Source organism: Cherax quadricarinatus, chromosome 84, assembly GCF_038502225.1.
Source record: "Cherax quadricarinatus isolate ZL_2023a chromosome 84, ASM3850222v1, whole genome shotgun sequence".
Classification (NCBI taxonomy): Eukaryota; Metazoa; Arthropoda; class Malacostraca; order Decapoda; family Parastacidae; genus Cherax; species Cherax quadricarinatus.
Window position 1 is genome coordinate 612,321 of NC_091375.1, and position 26,369 is coordinate 638,689.

Below are 26,369 nucleotides of genomic sequence, written 5' to 3' on the forward strand. Positions count from 1 at the left end.
GGTTGTTGAGGTGGTTTGGTCATTTAGAGAGAATGGATCAAAGTAGAAAGACATGGAGAGTGTATAATCTGTAGGGGAAGGAAGGTGGGGTAGGGGTTGTCCTTGAAAAGGTTGGAAGGAAGGGGTAAGGGAGGTTTTGTGGATGAGGGGCTTGGACTTCCAGCAGGCGTGCATGAGCATGTTCGATAGGAGTGAATGGAGACGAATGGTATTTGGGACCTGACAATCTGTTGGAGTGTGAGCAGGGTAATATTTAGTGAAGGGATTCAGGGAAACCGGACTCGAGTCCTGGAAATGGGAAGTACAATGCCTGCACTTTAAAGGAGGGGTTCGGGATATTGGCAGTTTGGAGGGATATGTTGTGTATCTTTATACGTTTATGCTTCTAAACTGTTGTGTTGAGCACCTCTGCAAAAACAGTGATAATGTGCGAGTGTGGTGAAAGTGTTGAATGATGATTTTTGGGTCACCCTGCCTCGGTGGGAGACGGCCGACTTGTTAAAAAAAAAAAAAAAAGCCAATAAAACCAGAAAAGCTACCCAGAAAAAACATCTCAAAGTTGCAGTTTAACACAAAAGGTCAGAGGGATGGTTGTCCGCATCATGCAATATGTTTACCTGGAGTTTACCTGGAGAGAGTCCCGGGGGTCAACGCCCCCGCGGCCCGGTCTGTGACCAGGCCTCCTGGTGGATCAGAGCCTGATCAACCAGGCTGTTGCTGCTGGCTGCACGCAAACCAACGTACGAGCCACAGCCCGGCTGATCAGGAACTGACTTTAGGTGCTTGTCCAGTGCCAGCTTGAAGACTGCCAGGGGTCTGTTGGTAATCCCCCTTATGTGTGCTGGGAGGCAGTTGAACAGTCTCAGGCCCCTGACACTTATTGTATGGTCTCTTAACGTGCTAGTGACACCCCTGCTTTTCATTGGGGGGATGGTGCATCGTCTGCCAAGTCTTTTGCTTTCATAGCGAGTGATTTTCGTGTGCAAGTTCGGTACTAGTCCCTCTAGGATTTTCCAGGTGTATATAATCATGTATCTCTCCCTCCTGCGTTCCAGGGAATACAGGTTTAGGAACCTCAAGCACTCCCAGTAATTGAGGTGTTTTATCTCCGTTATGAGCGCCGTGAAAGTTCTCTGTACATTTTCTAGGTCGGCAATTTCACCTGCCTTGAAAGGTGCTGTTAGTGTGCAGCAATACTCCAGCCTAGATAGAACAAGTGACCTGAAGAGTGTCATCATGGGCTTGGCCTCCCTAGTTTTGAAGGTTTTCATTATCCATCCTGTCATTTTTCTAGCAGATGTGATTGATGCAATGTTATGGTCCTTGAAGGTGAGATCCTCCGACATGATCACTCCCAGGTCTTTGACGTTGGTGTTTCGCTCTATTTTGTGGCCAGAATTTGTTTTGTACTCTGATGAAGATTTAATTTCCTCATGTTTACCATATATAGACAGATTTTTTTTCCTACCGTGAACACTCCCTGTGCAGACCTCATTCTCTCGTATCTAAGCCAAAATTTACCATTGACAGTGAATTTGAGTATGATTATGACGCAAGTGACACTGGCCTCAATGACCTAGATCTACACACCCAACAGTACAAGAGTTGAAGTATACCCCATGGGTATTGCATACATTCTTGCATGACAGTTACAAGCAACTTCCATGCATTACCCTTACATACAAATAAACATTTACTAAAAATGCTGAATATACCTACAAAGTTAAAAAAAAATCTTTAGTAACTGAACTTTAGTTTTGGTTGTGCTAGAGAAAATACACATCTTTGTGAAATTTACTTCGTATTTTTAATATAGAATTATGCACACTGGCTTTTTGATCAAAATGTAAACCCTTTTATTGTGAGAAAGAAAAAAAACTGTCATTTTAAGTAGATTTACCCTTTTTTCCTTTACCATTCACTTAAAAACATTATATCCGAAGAACACTCCTCGCTAGACAGGTCCAGTGTCCGCCAAAAAAGGGCCCACTATTTCCTTACCCCACCCCCTAGCTAATCAGGTTTTATTCACACCCAACTAGTCCAACTTTCCCCTCTTACTCCCAACTAGGTAGGTCCTGTTCACACCCAATAAGTTCCATTATTCTTTCTCCACCCCATCCCCTGCCAAGCAATCCTACTTGCACCCAACCAGTCTCCTCACCTCCCCCCCTTTCATGAAAGAGGAAAACTTAAAAATCTTAACAGTATAGATGCCTTAGCATGACTACGGTTGCTAGCTCACCTCAGGAGTAAAGCGTCCATGATACACCTTGTTCTCCATCGAACACTCTTTCAGCTCCTGCTGCTCTATTAGGAAGTCTTTAGCCTCCCAGGCTTGAGCACCATCTTTAAACATGAAAATTGCCCGCCGTTGATCCACCATATACCTGGTAAAAAAAAAATTACCTCAGTATATGACATCTTCAGACAACTTATTAAATGTAACAAACAAACATTTATACAACTAAAGAAAAAAGGAACATTTAGATAAGAATAAGGAAGTTTTAGTTGCATTTATAAATTTAGAAAAGGCATTTGACTCAGTGGATAGGGAAGCAGTGTGGCAGATGTTGCAAGTTTTTGAAATACAGTGGACCCCCAGTTACCAGCCGGTTTGGGTATCGGCGGGGTTTTTGGCGCTCGGTTATCGGCCATTCGCTCAGTTATCGGCTGTTTTGGACGTGTCCAACTGCCGGCTGGGGCAGCTTGCGCTTCAGTTTGACTTTGTCTCTCAGTGACTGAGGAAGCTTCTGCTCATACATCCAAACATTTTGCTTGTTTACCATTGTTTTTAGTGTTTTTTCTTGCATGCAACTGTGAAATAAGTAACCATGGCTCCAAAGAAAGTTCTAGTAAAGTTCCTGTGGTAAAGAAAGTGAGAAACACCATGGAATTTAAGCGTGAAGTGATAGAAAAATTCGAGAGTGGTATGAAGGTGGTGGAACTTGCCAGGATGTACAACAAGAATAAATCAACAATTACATCCATCCTGGCAAACAAAGAAAGAACAAATCAAAGACACTAATGTTGCAAAAGGAGTAGCTTTTCTAACTAAACAAAGGACACTGATAATGGAAGAGATGGAAAAGTTATTATTATTGTGGATTAGGAAAAAGAATTAGTGGGAAACAGTGTAGTTGAATCAATCATTTGTGAGAAGGCAAAACAGTTGCATGAGGATCTTGCAAAGAAAATACCTGGAACAAGTGCTGCAGTTTGTGAATTTAGGGCCAGCAAAGGATGGTTTGATAGATTTAATAAGCGTAGTGGCATACACACCTAGGTAGTAGGTTGGTAGACAGCAACTGCCCAGGGAGGTACAGTGGTCCCTCGGTAATAGTCCGGCTCGATAGTCGTCCTTTTCGGAAATTGTCGCGTTATTTCGTCCAAACATTTGCTCGCAAATGGTCCGTTGACTCGCTAATCGTCGTTCGTCTGGGACGTGTACACACAGCCCCGAGCCGCCTCACACTCCATTCCCAGCCAGTGTGCCACCGTTTATCAGCGAGTGAGGATGATCCCACAAGTTCATACGATACATTTCATAATATTCCATTCGTTTTAGTGCTTGCAACTACTAAGTAAGTCGCCATGGCTCCAAAAAAAGCTTCTAGTGCCAGCCCTTTAGTAAAGAATGTGAGAAACACATATAATTTAAGAAAAAGTTCGTAGAAAAATACGAAGGTGGTGGTGGTCGAGTGGAAGCAGTTGTGATAGTGGTTGATGGTGGTATAGGGTGGTAGAAGGTGGTAGCAGTTGTAATAGTGGTAGAAGGTGGTAGTGATGGTGGTATAGGGTGGTAGTGATGGTGGTATAGGGTGGTAGAAGGTGGTAGTGATGGTGGTATAGGGTGGTAGAAGGTGGTAGTGATGGTGGTAGCAGTTGTAATAGTGGTAGGTGGTGGTAGTGATGGTGGTAGCAGTTGTAATAGTGGTAGAAGGTGGTAGCAGTTGTAATACTGGTAGGTGGTAGTGATGGACGGCTTACTCTCATTGGCCCTTATACACCCAACAACAACACAACACCTTGTGACATACATAATGACTTATTTTATTCATTCTAGAGTATATTCCATGTTTCTATGTTATTAGTATGTGACCTCAGACACTTACTTGATCCTAAGAGATTTTTGGAAAGAACACTTCAGTATCCTCCATTGCATAAGCCTTGGGAGGGAGTGATTACCAGGACTTTGAACTCTGCTTGGAGAAAATTGTGGCCAGATTGTGTCCACAAGAGGGATTTTGAAGGCTTTGTGGCTACCCTAATGAGCCTATGTCAGTTGTGAATGCTATTGTGGCATTGGGGAGTTCCATGGGGTTGGATGTGAGTTTGGAGGACCACAGGGAAGAGTTGGTGGAGGACCACAGGGAAGAGCTAAACACTGAGGAGCTGCAAGAGCTTCAGCAGGAAAAGCAACAGATCACAGCTCAGAATCTTGCTGCAGAGGAGAAGAGAGATGGAAGAAGGTGCTTTCTTCAGAAATTAAGGAGATTTTTGAAATGTGGGGTAGGATGGAAAGATTTATGGAGAAACATCACCATGAGAAGTATGTTGCAAGCCATATCGGCAACTTGTGCAGTGACAGAGTCTTGGCCCATTTTAGGGAAGCTTTAAAGAGATACCAGAAACAGAGCTCTCTGGACAGTTTTTTTTTGCAAGACAGGACTCCAGTGACTCAAGCTGGTCCTAGTGGCATTAAGAAACAGAGAAGAGAAGCAACCCCAGAAAAGGGCTTGGTAGTACCTGAGGTGTTGATGGAAGGGGATTTCCCTTCCAAACAGTAACAAATCCAATCTCTCTCCTCCTCCAGTCTTCCATACACTAAGAAGAATCACCAATAAAGGTAAGCGTTATGCTGTTAATGTTTCATTCATCATGTCCCATTGTATTGTTTATGTACTACATATATATTTCATGTAAAAATTTTTTTTGTTTTAATATTTCTGGGTGTCAGGAACAGATTAATTGTATTTATATTATTTCTTATGGGGAAAATTTATTCGAAAATCGTCTATTTCGATAATAGTCCCACTTCCAGGAACGGATTAAGGATGATAAACGAGGGACCACTGTACTACCGTCCTGCCAAGTGAATGTAAAATGAAAGCCTGTAATTGTTTTACATGATGGTAGGATTGTTGGTGTCTTTTCTGTCTCAAACATGAAAGATTTTAGGTATGTCTTGCTACTTCTACTTACACTTAGGTCACACTACACATGCATGTACAAGCGTATATATACACACCCCTCTTGGTTTTCTTTTATTTTCTTACTAGTTCTTGTTCATTTCCTCTTATCTCTATGGGGAAGTGGAGCAGAATTCTTCCTCCGTAAGCCATGCGTGTCGTAAGAGGCGACGAAAATGCCAGGAGCAAGGGTCTGGTAACCCCATTCTCCTGTATGCATTACTATAGTTAAAAAGAGAAACTTTTGTTTTTCTTTTTTGGCCACCCTGCTTCAATGGAATATGGCCAGTTTTTTCAAAGAAGAAGTGGCATACACAGTGTTGCAAGGCTGCAAGTTCCGACAAATGTGCAGCTGAAAAGTATGTTCACGAATTCCAGGACTATGTAAAGGCTGAAGGATTCGAACCCCAACAAGTTTTCAATTGTGACAAACAGGCCTGTTTTGGAAGAAAATGCCAAACAGGACCTACATTACCCAGGAGGAAAAGGCACTGCCAGGACACAAGCCTATGAAAGACAGGCTTACTCTCTTGTTGTGTGGTAATGCTAGATTGTGTGTGATGTGGAAAGCTAATCATATGGCATGGATCACAAGGCAAATTTTCAAAGAGTAGGCTAATGATGTGTTTGGCCCAAGTGTGAAAAAAATACCTTCTGGAAAAGAAACTGCCACTCAAGTGCCTCCTGTTACTGGACAATGCTCCTGCACATCCTCCAGACTTGGAAGACCAAGTGTTAGGGACTGCAGTTTTATGAAAGTGAAGTTCTTGCCTCCTAACACCACTCCTTTCCTCCAGTCCATGGACCAGCAGGTCATTTCTAACTTCATAAAACTCTACACAAAAACAGTGTTTCAAAAGTGCTTTGAAGTGACCTCGGACACTCAGTTGACCCTAAGAGAGTTCTGGAGGAATCACTTCACTATCCTCCACTATCCTCCTTATAGGTAAGGCTTGGGAGGGAGTGACTTCCAGGACTTTGAACTCTGCTTGGAGAAAACTGTGGCCAGATTATGTCCAAGAGGGATTTTGAAGGGCTTGAGACTCGCCGTGACCCTGACCCTGCCAACCTTGTGGACTCTAATGTGTCTTTGGGGAAGTCCCTGGGGTTGTAGGCGAGTGGTGAGGATGTGGAAGAGTTGTTGGAGGACCACAGGGAAGAGCTTACCACTGAAGAGCTGAAAAAGCTTCAACTTGAACAGCAACAGATTGCAGCTGAGGAACTTGCTTCAAAGGAGAAGTGAAGGAGGTGCCTTCTTCAGAGATTAAAGAGGTGTGTGCAATGTGGACCAGGGTGCAAGGTTTTGTAGAGAAACACCACCCTGACAAAGCTGAAACAAGCCATATCTGCAACATGTTTAGGAACAAAACCCTGTCCCACTTCAGGGAAATCTTAAAGAGATGCCAGAAACAGAGCACTCTGTACAGTTATTCTGTGAGACAGGTCCAGTAACTCAAGCTGGTTCTAGAGGCATTAACCCGTAAACGGTCCAAACATACATATACGTTTTTTCAACATTTGAATGTAAAAAAAGTAGTTTTTTTTTTTTACATTTGAAAATGTGTAAAAAAACTTTGATCTACTTTTGGAGCACTACACATGTGAACATAGATCTGCTTGGACCATTTACGGCTTAAAAGACAGAAGGGAAGTAACCCCAGAGAAGGCATTGCTACCTAAAGTCTTTATGGAGGGGGATTCCCCTTCCAAACACTAACTCCTCCCTCTTTCCTCATATTAATTTGATTATCGGCCAACCTTCAGGAACGGATTACAGCCAATAACCGGGGGTCCACTGTAGGTTGTAGGTTACTTAAAGCAGCTAAGAGCTTTTACGAGAATAGTGAAGCTCAGGTTAGGGTACATAGCAGAGGAGATTATTTTCCAGTAAAATTAGGCTTTAGACAGGAATGTGTGATGTCACCATAATTGTTTAACAGTTATAGAAGGGGCTGTGAAAGAAGTGAATGCTAAGATGTTGGAGAGAGGGGTAGGATTGAAGAAAAAGAATCTAATACAAAGTGGGAACTGTCACAGTTGCTTTTTGCCAAATATATTCTTTTGGGAGATTCTGAAGAGAAGATACAAAGATTGGTTGACAAATTTGGGAGGAGATGTGAAAGAAGAAAATTAAAAGTGAAACAGGAAAGAGCAAGGTGATGAGGGGTAACAAAAAATTTAGGTAATGAAAGATTGGATATCAGACTGGAAGGAGAAAGTATGGTGGAAATGAATGTGTTCAGAAATTTAGAGGTAGATTTGTCAGGGAACAGGTCTATGAAAAACGAGGTGAACCACAGAATTGACAAGGGGAGGAAAAAGGTAAATGATGCACTGAGGCATCTGTGGAAACAAAGAATGTTATCCAAGGAGGCAAAAAGGGAAATGTATGAGAGTGAAGTGGTACCAACTCTTACATGGGTGTAAAGTATAAGTTATGAAAGTTGCAGCAATGAAGAGCCTCAAGGCAGTGAAGATGTCGTGTCTGAGAGAAACTTGTGGTGCGACTATTATGCAAAGAATTCATATTTTAGATCTTCAGGTGCAGGGTTACTAAAAGTATTATCCAGAGGGCTGAGAAGGGGTTGAGGTAGTTTAAGACATTTAGAGGGAATGGAGCAAAATAGGATGATCTGGAGGTGTGTAAATCTGTAGTGGAAAGGTTGGAGGGAAGCAGTAAAGGAAGTTTTGCATGTGAAGGGTTTGGACATCCAACAGGCATGTGTGTTAGACAGGAGAGAAAATAACTTTTTTTTATGACTGTGCTGTTGGAGCATGAGCAAGATAACATTTATGAAGGGATTTAGGGAAATCAGTTAGCCAGAAGTACAGGGAAGTACAGTGCCTGTACTCTGAAGGAAGGGCAAGGATATTTCCAGTTTGGAGGAGCATCTAATATTGGCATGCCTCTGGCAAGACAGTAATGGACTGAGTGATGGCAAAAGTGTTTCTTCTCTTTTCTGGTCACCCTACCTTGATGGGAGACTGCCAGTGTTGGAAAAAAGCTTTAACTATTTTTAACAGATGTGACTATTCTTTAGAATGAAAATTAAGATTACCAAGGAAGACTTATGGTGTGAGCCAAAAAGTTTTAATTCAAAGACTAAGCAGGAAGAACTTTTTGATGTTTCACCCCACAGAGAAATTTATCAGATAGTTGATAGAACCCTACCAAGTGAGATGTCATAAAATGAAGAGTTTTCCTCTGCTTAAATTGTCTTTTAATGATAGAAATTAAGTGTACGGTAGGGTTATAATTGAAAGAATTAGAGGTAAGACAGAACGTAGGATTGCGGATGAGCAAGGAGGTTTCAGAGTGGGTAGGGGATGTGTAGATCAAATGTTTACATTGAGGCATATATGTGAACAGTATTTAGATAAAGGTAGGGAAGTTTTTATTGCATTTATGGATTTAGAAAAGGCATATGATAGAGTGGATAGGGGAGCAATGTGGCAGATGTTGCAAGTGTATGGAAGAGGTGGTAAGTTACTAAATGCTGTAGGGAGTTTTTATGATGATAGTGAGGCTCAGGTTAGGGTGTGTAGAAGAGAGGGAGACTACTTCCCAGTAAAAGTAGGTCTTAGACAGGGATGTGTAATGTCACCATGGTTGTTTAACCCCTTCAGGGTCCAAGGCCCAAATCTGAAGTGGTGCCCCAGTGTCCAAGAATTTAAAAAAAAAAAAAAAATTGATATTTTTTCTTATGAAATGGTAGAGAATCTTTTTGTGAAGGTAATAAAACAAAAAGTACGAAATTTGATGGAAAATTGACGAAATTATGCTCTCGCGAATTTTGATGTGTCAGTGATATTTACGAATCGGCGATTCACTAGCTATTTCACTAGTATTACTTCTATTCTATCAATTGAGCACAAGAAATCACCAAGTCAACTGTTTCAACTACAAAATAAACTGATCGGAAATTGGTAATTTGGCCAATTTAACACAAAGTTCAAAATATTCCAATTTCAAAATAGGGTCCAGAATAAACAATGTAGGTATTTCTGGAACTAAACTAACATTTCCTCTGTTCATTGGTTACGTTTTGAGGCTTTACAAATAAATTCCATTTTGATTTTTTATTCACAATGAATTTTTATTCACACCAAAAAATAGAAGATTTACTGTTATGCAATACTGTAATAATTGTATAAATATCATCACCATATTTGTGAATGCATATCAGACCCACCAGCTGCCGTGTATTAGACGTGTGAGGTCGTTTGTTTACTCTTGAATATCGGCAAAAATTTAACATTTCTGCTACTTTGAGCTCAGTTTCAAGCCATTTCCAGTGCGAAAACCAATCAAAATCATCTCTATTTCTGTAATATGTCTTCCATTCTATCAAATGAGACCAAGGAATCGCAAATAGAACTGTAAAAAACATACAAAAAAACACTGCAAAGTTGCTGTTTTAATCGAAAAATCATGATTTCAGTTTTTTCTCTCATTATACACAGTGTGCTGCAGGTTCTGTTTTATGTGGTGCACACATACCACCTAGGTATACAGCGGCAGCGGCAGCAGCAACTTCCAAGCTCCGTACTTTTCTCCAACTATCAGAGCTACCATGCTCCTATGATGACCTAGTTACAAGCAAAACTGCACTACCCAACGTAGCACCCAGAATGACCAAAGATTACCAACAGTGAAACCTACAAATCGAAAATAATAGAGATCAAAGGAAGACTGCCCACAAACCGAAAGCAACACCCCGCTGCCAGCCGAACAACGTAACCCTAAGCTTTGTATAACTACAACTTCTTCTTAACTACAACAATTCCTGTAGTATTATGAGGCGCAATCTAAGAGGAAACAGCACCAAGGCCAGCAAGAAAACACCGAAAATCAACTATTCAACAAGTGTAGCCAGGAGGACGCCGGCCCAGCAACCACCCCACTCACCACCGCTCAAGGCGACACCACAACAATAACAACAAACATGGCTGCCACCAGCCCATCCTCCCCTCTCTTCCCCGGATTCAACCTACCAAGTAGTCTCTCAGGTATGACCAACGATCCAGATACCCTAAAGACATGCATCTCCAACTTAGTTATTGAAAATATGAATCTTCGAGAGACGCTAACAAAACAAGACACCAGGATGACACAACTCGAGAACAAAATCCTCAGTCTTGAACAAAAGTTATCAACACCAGGAATGACTAACTGTGACAAGACCATCCAAACAGTCATAGATAGCCATACCCAACAAATAATATCTCTTAATACAAAGGTTGAAGAAGCAGTAAAAGAATGGAAGAACAACTTAGATAACCAGTTCAGTGACTACTTTGCTCTCCAAGAAGATAAAACTGAACAAGATAAACTATCGGACGCAGTAATAGTTAACAGTCCACTTTTTCCCAGTGATATGAACCAAACAAACAGTAAAGAAATTACTCTGCAGATCATAAAGGACCAAACAAGTGTTATTGTACCAGAGTCTGAAATAAAAGAAGCCAGGTTACTAGGATCCCATGGTAGAAAAAGTGTTATGCTTAGATTCCACTCACATGACAGGAAAAAATACTTAATTATTGCATCTATTAAAGTAAAGAAAGAGGTATACATAAACGAGTGTCTTACCAAAAAACGTCAGAACCTCCTGTATAGAGTCAGAAAACTTATGCGGGAGAATAACGACACAATACACCAATGCTTCACACGGGATGGGAAAATTCTTGTTAGGAAAACAAATGTAGGTCAACTGTACACAATCACGAACGAGAATGATCTATCACGATTTCTCAGGGATACTAATCTTACAGAGAATAATTAAACAGAGAATAATTAAACAGAGAATAACTAAACAGAGAATAACTAAACAATGTCCAACTTAAAAGCCTACGTAGTGTAGTGTATGTTTTGCTCCATTATTGTTCAAATTTCATTGTACAATCTCTTAGTAATTAAATAATCAACTACCTCATTTTGTGATTTTACTAGTAAGCATAAGTCACCTTATGTAATTTTCTTATTTACTATTGTTTGCTTAAACATTAGCTGAATTGATACTTTCTCTGTCCATATTACTACCTCATATTTTTTTAAATACTATCAATTGATATTACTTACTAAAATTAATAATTAGCATTTTTACTATAATTTCAATTTACTCTTAACATTTTTGACATTTAATACCCATTACTTGTCTAATTACCTTTACCTGTTTTAATACCACATTTACTATCTTAGAGTACTCTTAATTACCTTGTACTGCCATATAACCTCTAGTATAACTACCAGTGCAATATTGAATGAAATAAACATTACTTTTTCACTTTTTTTGTAATCATTATTACTTACTAAAATTTTATTAAACACCATATTTACTACCAGTCAATTTTACTTTTGTACATTAAACATTATTTTATACTTCCCATAACATTTTGTTGCCAAATTTTCAAGTTTGTATATTCAACTCCAACCTTTATATTATCCTTTGTACCTGTGTACCTGTCTACCATCTTACTATCATATTATAACCAAGACATTACCATTGTTATTTTTTACTATTATTCTTTTGGTACTTTAATTGTGAATTTTATTTTGTCAATTTAAATCTAGTTATACTCTTGATCTTGTCAACAACCTATACCAGACTCTAGTGCAATTGCAAGTACCATTTCAATTTGTATTTTAATATTATAAGTTTATATTATAATTACTACTCTAAGATTGTTTTCATATCTTAGTGACTATATTGTGTGTGCAATTAGTGTATATTTCAATTATATTATTGTTCAAGGCCCTTAACTATCTTTTGCTAACTAGTACCAACTACCTCATATATTTTTTTTTCTACTTTTTTTTATTCTTTTGCTACCTTAACTTGTATATTTTATCTTTTCAATTTAAATCTAGTTATACTCTAATTCTTGTAAACAACTTACATAACACCTTAGTGCAATTACAATTGAGAGTCTTGTGCCTTTTTTATATTATTAAACTCAGTTGTACTATAGTCAATACCAAATTCATTATATTAGACCATATTGCAATTACTAGCGAGAGACTGATGCTATTTTTAATTTGTATTTTTATATTATTAGATTAAATCGAGTTGTACTGTAGCTCATTCTAGCTCAAAACATAGACTCCACAAAAGTCATTATACTAGACCTTAGTGCAATTACAAGTGAGAGTCTTGTTCTATTTTAAATTTGTATTTTTATATTACTAGTTTATACCTAGTTGTACTTTAGTTCATTCCAGCACAACACAGACAACATCAACTTCATTATGTGTAGTAGTGACTATACTCTATATGACCAAAATACTCTAGCTATATACTTATCCAAGCTTCCCACCACTACAGATATCAGTACTAGAACTCAACACATAACTCAGGATATAAATAACCATAATTTAAACCTAGAAGATGATTGATCACGTTGACCCTGATCTAAACCTCCATAATCTGACACCCAATCAAAACCTATTGGAAAGTAACTGCCTTTATTATACAGCATCACAAGCCAGCACTATCCTAAAAGCCTATCAGTACTTAACTACAACATCAGGTCCTTAAGCAAACACTATGATGACCTCCTGGCACTCCTTGAATCACTAAAGACACCCTTCTCCTGCATTATTCTTACTGAGACCTGGCTTAAGCAGGACAATAGATATCTACCCTCTACCAGGATACACAGCAATTCACAACTGCAGACCAAACCAAGTTGGGGGTGGTATTGCAATCTATTACTCTAACCAATTATCTTGTATTAGCACCACTTGCTTTAGTGATGAATATGGGGAATACATTTTTGCTAATTTTACTGTAAAAAATCTTAAGACACCTATAACAATCGGTGCCATTTACCGGATACCTCACACAAACATCCCAAATTTCAGTGAGAAATTAAAGTCACTAATAACAAACAGACAAATGAATAAGCACCACCTTCTCTTAGCTGGAGACTTCAACATCAACCTTGGCTTACTAGATGATCAGCCTGTAACTGATTTCATCAACAATATGAACAACACACTTCTCATACCAACAATAACTAAACCAACCAGGCTCACTGAGACAAGTGCAACCATAATAGACCACATATGGACCAATATACTAGCCCCCCTTAAATCAGGGATAATAACAGATAGCACTACAGACCACTACCCTACCTTCCTCCTGACAAACATTAATAAACCACCACTTGAATACAACAAAGTCTCATTTAGACTCCATGACGAGGCCTCAATAAGGAAGTTCACAACTGACCTAGAGATTGTTGACTGGCCTACAGAATTCTCCAAGGCCAATGGTATTGATGACTGGACAGACATTTTTCTTAACAAATTACTTGGACTATACAACAAACATTGTCCTATAAAAACGAAACAGATCACAAACAAACGGCTTGGTTGCCCATGGCTAACCAGCACCATTCTGAAATCCATTGACAAGAAACACCAATATGAAAAGCAATATAGACAGGGCTTAATACACAAAGATATTCTTACACACTATTCATCAGTTCTCACCAAAGTAATAAAGAAAGCCAAACAACTATACTACTCCAGTAGACTCTCAGACACTAGAGGAGATATAAAAAAGACCTGGAAAACACTCTCAGATTCTAGGGACCCACAAACTGAAAAAAAACAAGAATATTGTCCTAACTAAACCTAATGAAACACCACTACATCCCACTGACACAGCTAACAAGATAAACGACTTCTTCTCAACCATAGGATCTAATCTCGCCAATAAAATCCCACATACTAATGCCCATGCCGGGGACTACCTAGATGGGAATTTCCCAAATTCCTTCTATCTTGCACCAACTGAGCCCTCAGAAGTCACCGAGATTATAAAGTCACTTAAAAACAACTCAGGGAATCTGTCTAATGTCCCACCATTACTGCACAAGCGAGCGGCCCATATCCTTTCGCATGCTATTTCATTACTTTTTAACAAGTCACTAGAAACTAGCACCTTCCCGAAACTACTCAAGATGGCAAGGGTTACACCAATACATAAAGGTGGTGACCCTACAGACTTAAACAACTACGTATAGGCCAATATCAAACTTACCATTGCTATCCAAAATCTTTGAGAAACTCGTGCACAGGAGACTATATTCATTTATAACGGCACAAAACATACTCAACCCCTGCCAATTTGGATTTAGGAAAAATAAAAGCACTAATGATGCAATCATAAAAATGCTAGATCTGCTTTACATAGCATTGGAAAATAAGGAATATCCACTAGGAATTTTTATTGACCTAAGAAAAGCTTTTGACACAGTAGACCACGACATCCTACTCCACAAACTTGACCATTACAGTATAAGAGGCCATGTGCTTGCTTATTTCAAATCTTACCTTACTAATAGGTATCAGTATGTTATCATTAAAGACACAGCATCAACAACACGGCCACTTGATACTGGAGTTCCGCAGGGAAGTGTCCTTGGTCCCCTGCTCTTCCTCATATACATCAATGATCTTCCAAACGTATCCCAACACCTGAAACCCATTCTCTTTGCTGACGACACGACTTATGTCATCTCTCACCCTAATCTTGCCACCCTCAACACCATTGTTAACGAGGAGCTGATCAAAATATCGACTTGGATGACAGCCAATAAACTTACGCTTAACACTGACAAAACCTACTATATTATGTTTGGTAGCAGAGCAGGAGATGCACAAATTAACATTAAGATCGACAACACTCTAATTACCAGACATAATGAGGGCAAATTCCTAGGCCTATACCTTGACAACAACCTGAATTTCAGCACCCATATCCAACACATAACCAAAAAAGTATCCAAAACAGTTGGGATCCTCTCCAAGATACGATACTACGTGCCGCAAAATGCCCTTCTCACACTATACCACTCACTTATTTATCCATACCTCACCTATGCTATTTGTGCTTGGGGATCAACTGCAGCAACACACCTAAAGCCAATAATAACCCAACAAAAAGCTGCAGTAAGAATAATCACTAAATCCCATCCCTGGCAACACACCCCCCCACTCTTCATAGATCTAAACTTACTCCCTGTTCAGTACATCCACACTTACTACTGTGCAATCCACATCTACAGGACCTTAAACTCCAATATCAACCTTGATCTAAAACGCTTTCTTGATAGTTGTGACAGAACCCACAGGCATAACACCAGACACAAACATCTCTACGACATTCCCCATGTTCGACTAAACCTTTACAAAAATTCAATGTATGTCAAAGGCCCTAAAATCTGGAACACCCTACCTGAGAACTCTAGAACTGCAGACACATTCATCACCTTCAAAACTACCATTAGAAAACATCTTATCTCCCTGATATACCCCATCAACTAACTACACGAATACCACCTGGTGGTTCACACTTACACTCACTCACCCATTTGACCATAAAGAGAAATATTTATCTCAATCTTAAAATAATGAATCCTATGATACTCCAATACTGAAACTATGTACTGTGCCAAAACAAAAGCATTCACATTGCAAAACTCACTAGTATTTAGTCTGCCCGAAATGCCTAGCCATGCTAGGCATTCTAGTGGTACACTCTGTAATCATTATTTAACCCTTTCAGGGTCCGTCCCGTAGATCTACGGCTGGTCGGTGAGTGTCCAAACCGTAGATCTATGCCAAAATTCTAGCGCCGTCAAATTTAGCGCAAAAGCGCTCATAGGCCTACATATGAGAGAATGGGTCTGCGCCATGGGTGTGCGCCGTAAACAAAAAATCTAGGCGCCTGCATAGCATTGTGGGAACGCCGGCTCAGTCACCCTTGTTCACCATGCCTCGTCGCAAGTCAGCTCTCACTCCCCGGAAAATTGGGACTCTCCTCTTCCTGTCTGATAGTTCTGACACTGATGGAAGTGGAAATGAAGACGAATTCTACGGCTTTGATAAGTTAGTGACCGAAAATAATGACCAGGATATCGATAATAGTGCAGAAAACCCCGACGATCCTCGACCTTCTACCTCTGGTGTGGGCACTCGTGACTCACCGTCGGGTGTTCCTAAACGTAAGAGAAAACTAATATTTTCCCGTGGCCTGGCCTCTGACTTCAGTAATGACGATGATTCTGACGTGGATTGTGATTTTATTGCGCTCGACGATCATTCGAGTAGTGATAGTGAGGAAACATATTCACCAGTGAAGCGTCGGTATGTTCGCCGCTGCATGCGCTCGGGTAGTGTACCCTATGCTGTGCCCAGGGGATGGAGTACATCCCGGAGTACATCCCGTGGCCCTACACCCGTTTTAGGTAGTGATAGTGAGGATGATGTGGCTACACTTGGCATGGATGGGCCACAGACATCAGTGGATGGTGTTAGTGGGGCTGGTGGTGGTAGTGGCACCGCCATGCGTGACTCTCTGTGCCACGCGGGAACCCACGCTGCTGACTCGTCAATTCAAGGACAAAGCGGAGCGTCACCCACCAGCCCGCCACAACCACCCGTACAACCAGCCTATGATGTCCAGTATCCACCAGCAAACCGTATCTGGGATTGGCAGCAAAATCCCAATTTTGTTCCCAGCCCTCACCACTTTGATGACTCGCAAAGTGGAATTCTACCTACCTGTCCCCTTGGAACCCCGGCCAATGAACTGGAATTCTTTGAATTATTCTTTGACCAGCCATTGATGGAAATTATTGTCAGGGAAAGTAATAAGTATTTTCAGTACACCATGGCAAATACGATCTTATCACCACAGTCAAGACTACACAGGTGGAAAGAGACGACTGTTGCAGAAATGTATTTGCTTTTTGCAAGAATAATGCTTATGCCTCACGTCTATAAGCATAATATAAAAGCATACTGGTCCACAGATCGGCTAATTTGTACCCCATCCTTCAGTGAAATAATACCAGTGAACAGGTTTATCTTACTCTTACGTATGTTGCACTTCTCTGACAAAACCAGGCCTGACAGAAGTGACAGGTTATACATGATTAGAAATGTTTTCATGTATCTCAAACAAAAGTTCAGGATATACTTTTATCCATTCAAGAATCTTGTAATTGACGAGTCTTTGATTTTGTTCAAAGGTAGACTGTCATTCAAGCAGTATATACCGAGCAAGAGGAACCGCTTTGGTATAAAATTGTTTGTACTCTGTGATTGTGACAGTGGCCTGGTGTTGGATATTGTTGTATACACGGGTAGTAAAACATTGAAAGATACCAAGATGTTATTGGGTATATCAGGTGACGTAGTGAGAAACATGATGGCACCTTATCTTGGTAAGGGCCATACATTATATACCGATAACTGGTACACAAGCCCATTACTCAGTGATTTCATGCGAGTGAACAAGACAGATGTGTGTGGCACAGTGCGTTCTAATCGTAAACATATGCCCAGGCTCAACGCAGGTGTTCGTGGTGATGATGTGCAGGTGTTTACTGCCAATGACATCATGGCATTACGGTGGCATGACAAACGAGATGTCACATTGTTGACAACCATTCACCGTAATGAAATGCAAGACAGTGGCAAAGTTGATCGAGTGACTAATGAACGTATTCGAAAACCAGTGACAGTGATTGATTATACACAAAACATGCGCTTGGTTGACAAGTGTGACATGCAGATTGGTTTTGTTGACTGTGTTCGTAAGAGTTACAAGTGGTACATGAAACTTTTCTTCCATCTCATGGACATTTCAATGCTGAATGCACATAATATGTACCAAATAAAGACTGGTAACAGACCACCATATGGTGAATTTTGTTTGTCTGTTGTCAGACAACTCATAATGAAGTACCAGGTAACAACACCTGCAATACAACATGGTCCTCGAATTCATCACAATATACCCAAGCGTTTGAGAAGAGAAGGTGATCATTTCATAATACAGCTTCCTTCAACTCAAAAGAAATTTGCTCAGAAGAGATGCATTGTCTGTGCACAAACAAAACGACGGCAACAAAGACGCAAAGACACTCGGTTTATGTGTGAGGAATGTAAGGTGCCTCTGTGCATGGTGCCTTGTTTCAAGGAGTTCCACAAGCTCCAGCAGTTCTAAAACCATGTCCAGTGATTGTAAATATGTAAATATATGATAGAACATTAGTATTATACAATATTTGTGCATGTTTATTGTAATAAACAACAGTGGTAAACAATAATATGATAATAACTTTAGTGCGGTTATTGTGTTCAATACAGTGAGTATATATATATCAATTATATACAGTATTGGTCTCTCAGGCCCCAAATGTTAGTAGGAATAGAAAAAAATTGGAAAAGAAAAGAAAAAACAACTAAAACAACAAAATAATATAATACGCGTATGTGGAATTCGTCGATGTTGCCGCCACCACATCATTTTCTACAAACTTCTTGGCACTGTATCTCGGTAAGTACTGATCAGATTCTAATTTTTTTTGTTTTATTACCTTCACAAAAATATGCTCTTTAATTCTGTAAGAAAAAATAATTTTTTTTTTTTTTCAAAATTTCTTGGACACTGGTGCGTGACTTCAGATTTTGGCCTTGGACCCTGAAAGGGTTAACTACATGTAAACCACACAACAACCAAATTCTGTAAATTCAACATTGTAATCCTTATAGAGAATAAACTTTGAATTTGAATTTGAATAGATGTATTCTCTCATATCTAGGCCCAAATGTACCACTTACAGTTTATCAGAGTGAGCTGAGCTCATGACGTAGATCTACGGTTTGGACCCTGAACATAAAGCCGTAGATCTACGGGACGGACCCTCAAAGGGTTAATATATTTATAGATGGGGTTGTAAAAGAAGTAAATGCTAGGGTGTTCGGGAGAGGGGTGGGATTAAATTATGGGAAATCAAATACAAAATGGGAATTGACACAGTTGCTTTTTGCTGATGATACTGTGCTCATGGGAGATTCTAAAGAAAAATTGCAAAGGTTAGTGGACGAATTTGGGAGTGTGTGTAAAGGTTGAAAGTGAACATAGAAAAGAGTAAGGTGATGAGGGTATCAAATGATTTAGATAAAGAAAAATTGTGATATCAAATTGGGGAGGAGGAGTATGGAAGAAGTGAATGTTTTCAGATACTTGGGAGTTGACGTGTCGGCGGATGGATTTATGAAGGCCGAGGTTATCATAGAATTGATGAGGGAAAAAAGGCGAGTGGTGCGTTGAAGTATATTTGGAGACAAAAAACGTTATCTATGGAGGCAAAAAAGGGAATGTATGAAAGTATAGTAGTACCAACACTCTTATATGGGTGTGAAGCTTGGGTTGTGAATGCAGCAGCAAGGAGGCAGTTGGAGGCAGTGAAGATGTCCTGTCTAAGGGAAATGTGTGGTGTAAATATTATGCAGAAAATTCGGAGTGTGGAAATTAGGAGAAGGTGTGGAGTTAATAAAAGTATTAGTCAGAGGGCTGAAGAGGGGTTGTTGAGGTGGTTTGGTCATTTAGAGAGAATGGATCAAAGGAGAAAGACATGGAGAGCATATAAATCTGTAGGGGAAGGAAGGTGGGGTAGGGGTTGTCCTCGAAAAGGTTGGAGTTAGGAGGTTTTGTGGGCGAGGGGCTTGGACTTCCAGCAAGCGCGCATGAGCGTGTTAGATAGGAGTGAATGGAGACAAATGATACTTGGGACCTGACGATCTGTTGGAGTGTGAGCAGGGTAATATTTAGTGAAGGGATTCAGGGAAACCGGTTATTTTCATATAGTCGGACTTGAGTCCTGGAATGGGAAGTACAATGCCTGCACTTTAAAGGAGTGGTTTGGGATATTGGCAGTTTGGAGGGATATGTTGTGTATCTTTATACGTATATGCTTCTAAACTGTTGTATTCTGAGCACCTCTGCAAAAGCAGTGATAATGTGTGAGTGTGGTGAAAGTGTTGAATGATGATGAAAGTATTTTCTTTTTGGGGATTTTCTTTCTTTTTTGGGTCACCCTGCCTCGGTGGGAGACGACCGACTTGTTGAAAAAAAAAAAAAAATCTTCCATTCTATCAAATGAGACCAAAAAACAAGAATACAACCATAAAAACCATACAAAAATACCGCTAAGGGGTGGCTAATTGCTGAGAAGTGAACTCCATTATTTATGCATAGATTTCTTTCATTTTTGGTGTACATTAAGAAGCATCTTTCCATCATACATTCCCCAAGTTTCAATAAGATAGTCCAACAAACAAATGAGATACAATTCCCGAGATCAAGAGCAAGAGCCCCTCACCAGTGTCAAGGAACCTGTCTCAAGGTCTGCTCGCTTATGGAAATTTTGCTCACGTATGGAAGCAAAAAATCGACCCATCGACTGCTTGTATTTGGAAAAACGAGTACATGGACACGCTCGCAAGTAGAGGTTCCACTGTATATCTAGGTAATACAGGAACAATGGTACAGTAGTTTTTTTTTACCAAGGCAATACAGTACACCCTCTCCTCACTTAGTGATGTACTCGTTTACCGAAGCCTTGGACTTACGATGGACTCTCTACCTTTACCCTTGATATACCTTTGAAGCGTTTTAAGAGTTTAACTACTCTCCGAGCCCGGCCATGGGCCAGGCTCGTCTGGTGCTTGCCTGGTCAACCAAGCTGTTGCTGCTGGAGGCCCACTGCTCTACATATCCATCTGGCACCTGGTGAAGATACTTGTCCAGTTTCCTCTTGAAGGCTTCTACATTTGTCCCAGCTGTGTTTCTGACATTTTCTGGTAAGATGTTGAATAGTCTGGGACCCCAGATGTTGACATAGTGTTCCCTTATTGTCCCCACCGCACCCCTGCTCTTCACTGGGTTTACTTTACACTTCCTCCCATATCTCTCATTCCAGTATGTTATGGCAATATGCATATTTGGGACCAGGCCCTTGAGTATTTTCCAGGTATACATTATCATGTATCTCTCTCTCTCTCTCCTCTGCTCCAATGAGTACATGTTCAAGACTTGAAGGCATTCCCAGTAGTTTAGGTGCTTTATTGGCTCGATGCATCTTACCAGTATTTATAACTAATGTATATTAGAGCTGATTTCCTCTTTAACCCGTAAATGGTCCAAGCAGATCTATGTTCACATGTGTAGTGCTCCAAAAGTAGATCTACGTTTTTTTTACATATTTTCAAATATATAAAAAAAAAGAGAGAAAGATCTACTTTTTTTACATATTTTCAAATGTTGAAAAAACGTATATGTACGTTTGGACCGTTTACGGGTTAAAGATATACCAGAAATGTTATAAATGGTGCAAAGGCGACATTAAAATAATATAAAAAATGGCTGACAAACCCACTACCATTATAGTATGCCTCTCACTTAGCGATGAATTCACTGAATGACGTGGTCTTAGGAACAGAATTCCATTGTTGAGTGAGGAGAGTCTGTATATTACTTTAGGAAAGAATTTTTAAAGTACATGTATACATTTACCTCTCTGCTTGTATGTGGTTGTTGTACAGGGAACCCTGCCAGAGCTTTGTAACATCTTCAGCCTGTTCAGGACTCAACTCTTCCTTAACTTGAACAAACATCATCAGTGTACGACCCTTCTTGCTCATTTTTAGGAGTTCTTCTGGATCTCCAATATTCGAGGGATCAAAATGTAGCTTAGGCTGAGGTCTGAGATGCTCTGGAAGTTCATCCTCTGGCAGTGGCTCTTCCTCTTCCTAAACAAAAATGTTTTGTTAAGCACATTAAAAAAAATTCCCCAGAAAAGAAGTGGGTAATACAGCATGAAGGTGAATACATACTCACTAAATCATAGGAAAATTTTCTAAACAATACAGGATTCTGCTGTTTCCTTAAAATAGATCCCAACCTCAAAGCTGAAATGAAGGTGTGGGACAAATTATACTAGCATTCATAAGCTATATAAATTTAAGCAGGGTTCCATAATGCAGACATATTACAGAATAATTTGCCCCCCCCCCTCAAGCAATATAAATTTCTGTACTGTCATGGATTCTCATTTAGGGCTTAAGAGAGTAAAAGGCAGCTCATGACTGCTTGCACTTGAAGGACTAGCTCAATCCTGACAAGAGTGAAGACATGGGAGGCATTGCCTTTTTATCTGTTGCCCCTGTTCATCTAGTAGTACGCAGTTACCTGGGTATTAGACTAGTGGGGGATGCATCCCTGGGAGGGAGGGAGGTAAAATACATTAAGATAGGTCTGGGCTTTGAAAAATAGTAGTGGTAAGATAACCATGTCCCATGGCTTGGTTGGCAACTCTCTCACCTCTCAGTGTCCATGGTTCGATACCCAACATGTGGAAATGTTGGGCATGTTTCCTTACACTTGCTGTCTTTGTTCACCTAACAGTAAGTAGGTACCTGGGTGTTAGTCGACTTGTGTGGGTCACATTTTGGGGACAAGACTGAAGGACGACAACAGAAAGAAGACAGTCCTCTATAACACACTGACTTTCTTGGTTTATCCTGAGTGGATAACCCTCCGGGTCAAAAATCCAAACAAATGTCGTCTTATCTTAACAGCTCTTAGTATGCAAATTACACTAACATATGAAAATTAAATCCAAGAAGAACATGCTAATAAATTAACAATGAAGCCACCATCATATATACCAAAATAAACCAATAAATCAAACAAAAAAAAGCAAACAAGCACACAAAAAAAAATATGATTACACTAAGATAAGAGATAAACATCTTAAGACTCTTATAACTACAAAATGAACATCCTGCCTCTGCAAGGTATTACACTTCAGGAAGCCAGGGCTACTAGAATGCAAGTCATACAGTACTATTGCATGTTGTACAACCAATTTTTGGGAGAATGATTTACAGACGTCTGGAACATAGCACTTACTGTATATTACAGTCTTCAGTTTTTACATAACAGATTGTTAGTAGACAGTGGTACACTGAGTTACAATAATTTTTTGTTATGATATACCCTCAAAAGAATTTAGTTTTGAATTGCCATATGATGTGTGTACGATGGTTGGCACGTGTGAGTGGGTCTCAACCAATCAGAGATGCAGCAGCTTGCCTCTTGGGCAGCATCTGAGCCAATAGGAGCATCTGTGGCGGTGTTCCTTAGCCAATCAACAATGAGAATGAATGTCTTTATGATAGCATCTCAACCAACGGAAGTTGTATAAGGTAACTTCAGTTTGAAGTTACCTTATACAACTGCATTTGAGTTAACTGTGTGTTACCAAATCATCATGGCCCCTATCGTGTAGAAAACAGGATATTTCTCTGAAGATCAAGCAAAAAAATTGTGAAAAAACATGGAGTTAGAATTAGTGTATTGGTGCACTAGGGTGGTTTTCTACAATTAACACTTGTTTGCGATGATAAGTGTTGACGAGCTGCCTAATAACACCGATCATTGTACAGTTATGACCCATTATGAAGTAAAAAGAAATTAAAGAATATTACAGTGGCTGACAGAATTCAGTTGTTTACTCATTGGGAAGGCATGAAAAAATCAAAGCACCTGGACACTGAAAAAACAGAACACAACTTTCCCAGTTTTTGAAGATAACATTTCATCTTATTTTAAAAGCTTCAGAAGAAAGCGACAGAAATAAGCAACTCTGGACAAGTTTTCCAGGTGGTAATTGTTAGGAGCTTCTCCTTTTAACCAGTTACCTCTTCTCCACCCTCTCCCCCACCACCACACTATCAACTCTTCAAGTCCAAGGTACAGTAAAAGTTGCATTTCTGAGGTCTTGGAATGAATTACTATAAAACCATGTATTTTGGTGTTTGAATTACAATAGTTCTGAGGTACAATAAGTCCTCTGGAACAAATTAATATTGTAACTCAAGGGACCACTGTATAGGTTTTCAGTAATACAACTACTGCACTGCACAATAAATTATGTAGTTATTAGACATTACTTTCAATGATGTATTTTGGGATAACTTAGAAAGTAGGCTTTGAGATTTGAATAATAATGACCTGAGTGATAACTCAGCAATCGTGGCAATAAAAAGTAAATACAGTGGTCCCCCGCTTTTCGTAGTTCCCAGCAATCGTAAAATTCGCCAGTCATAGGGGTATTTTCGTATAAACATGGACTCGTTTTTCATAGGTTGACTCGCGAGTCGTAGTTCGTCCGGGACGCGTACGCACGGCATGGGCCAGGGCGGCAGCCAGTCTGGCATTGTTTACCAGCGAGCCAAGGTCCCTTCGCGTGCTCCAGTGAAATATTTCATAATATTCCATTTATTTTAGTGCTTGCAAGTACTAAATAAGCTACCATGGCTCCAAAGAAAGCTCCTAGTGCCAAGCCTGTGGTAAAGGTGAGAAATACGATTGAATTTAAGAAAACCATCATTGAACAATATGAAAGTGGTACAAGTGTGGCCGAACTGTCCAGGATGTATAAGAAACCCAACACAACCTTATGCTCCATAGTGGCCAAGAAAAATTAAATAAAGGATGCTGTTGTTGCAAAGGGAGTAACTATGCTGACAAAAATGAGATCACCAGTACTGGAAGAGGTTGAGAAGTTATTATTGGTGTGGATACATGAGAAACAATTAGCAGGAGATACTCTTATGACTTTGTTTATTTGTGAAAAGGCTAGGCAGTTGCGTGAAGATTTGGTGAAGAAATTGCCTGCAAATAGTGGTGAAGTGAGTGAATTTATGGCCAGCAAAGGCTGGATCTCAAGTGCGTGCTAGTAATGGACAATGCACCTGCTCATCCTCCAAACTTGGATGACCTAATTTTCGAGGAGTTTGGGTTCATCACAGTAAAGTTCTTGCCCCCGAATACCACCCCTCTCCTCCAACCCATGGACCAGCAGGTTATTGCAAACTTTAAAAAACTCTACACAAAAGCAATGTTTCACAGGTGCTTGACTGTGACCACAGACACTCACTTGACCCTAAGGGAATTTTGGAGAGAACACTTCAGCATCCTCCACTGCATAACCCTTATAGGTATGGCTTGGGAGAGAGTGACTACCAGGACTTTGAACTCTGCCTGGAGAAAATTGTGGCCAGATTGTGTCGACAAGAGGGATTTTGAAGGATTTGGGACTGACCCTAATGAACCTATGTCTGTTGTAAAATCAATTGTGGCACTGGGGAGTTCCATGGGGTTGGATGTGAGTTTGGAGGATGTGGAAGAATTGGTGGAAGACCACAATGAAGAGCTCACCACTGAGGAGCTGCAAGAGCTTCAGCAGGAAGAGTAACACATCGCAGCTCAGAATCTTGCTGCAGAGGAGGAGGAAGAGGGATGGAAGAAGGTGCCTTCTTCAGAAATTAAAGAGACTTTTACTATATGGGGTAAGATGGAAAGCTTTATGGAGAAACATCACCCTAACAAGGTTGTTGCAAGCCAGGTTGGCAACATGTACAGTGACAAAGTCTTGGGCCATTTTAGGGAAGTGTTAAAGAGACACCAGAAACAGAGCTCTCTCCACAGTTATTTTGTGAGACAGGACTCCAGTGACTCTCAAGGTGGTCCTAGTGGCATTAAGAAACAGAGAAGAGAAGCAACCCCAGAAAAGCAAATGGTACCTGAGGTGTTGATGGAAGGGGATTCCCCTTCCAAACTATAAACAATCCACTCTCTCTCCTCCTCCAGTCTCCCATACACTAAGAAGAATCTCCAATAAAGGTAAGTGTTATGCTGTTAATGTTTCATTCATCATTTCCCATTGTATTGTTTATGTACTACATGTACATTTCATGTTAAAAAGTTTTTTGTTTTAATACTTCTGGGTGTCAGGAACGGATTAATTGTATTTACATTATTTCTTATGGGGAAAATTGATTCGTAAATCGTAAATTTCGTTTATAGTAACAGCTCCAGGAACGGATTAATTACGAACAACGAGGGACCACTGTATAACAAAGAACATCCAAGTTAAATTCAGCAAAAAAAAACCAAATAGCATGAATAATACAAAATAAAAATAAATAGTCGCACCAAGTTAAAATACTACCTTCAGTTAAAAATTAAATCTTTGGTATGGCCTCTTATATTATGCTGCTTGGCTCTGGTCTCCATATTATAAAATAAACATAAATGCACTGGAAAATTTACAGAAAAGAATGAAGTTTTTCAACTGCATCAAAAACTTTTCCTATGAAGATAAGCTGAGGGCACTGAATTTGCATTCTGGAAAGACATAGGATTAGTGTAGATATGAGTGTAGTGAGCACATGGAAAACAGGAATGAAGAGGGGTTATAATTAATATGAAGAGAATATCAAACCAAGACAGGATTTGAAGAAAT

At 39.9% G+C, this 26,369-nt stretch overlaps 1 protein-coding gene across 1 annotated transcript in view; it reads right to left on the reverse strand.

Moving 5' to 3' along the window:
- boca (LDLR chaperone boca) overlaps positions 1 to 26,369 on the reverse strand; it is a 28,603-nt gene that overhangs the window by 1,753 nt on the left and 481 nt on the right. The window contains exons 2-4 of the mRNA XM_070102932.1: positions 21,896 to 21,966; positions 21,572 to 21,807; positions 2,246 to 2,390 (exon numbers count right to left, since the gene is read on the reverse strand). Coding sequence (XP_069959033.1) covers positions 2,246 to 2,390; positions 21,572 to 21,807; positions 21,896 to 21,966 — 452 coding nt within the window. The remainder of the gene's footprint in view (positions 1 to 2,245; positions 2,391 to 21,571; positions 21,808 to 21,895; positions 21,967 to 26,369) is intronic.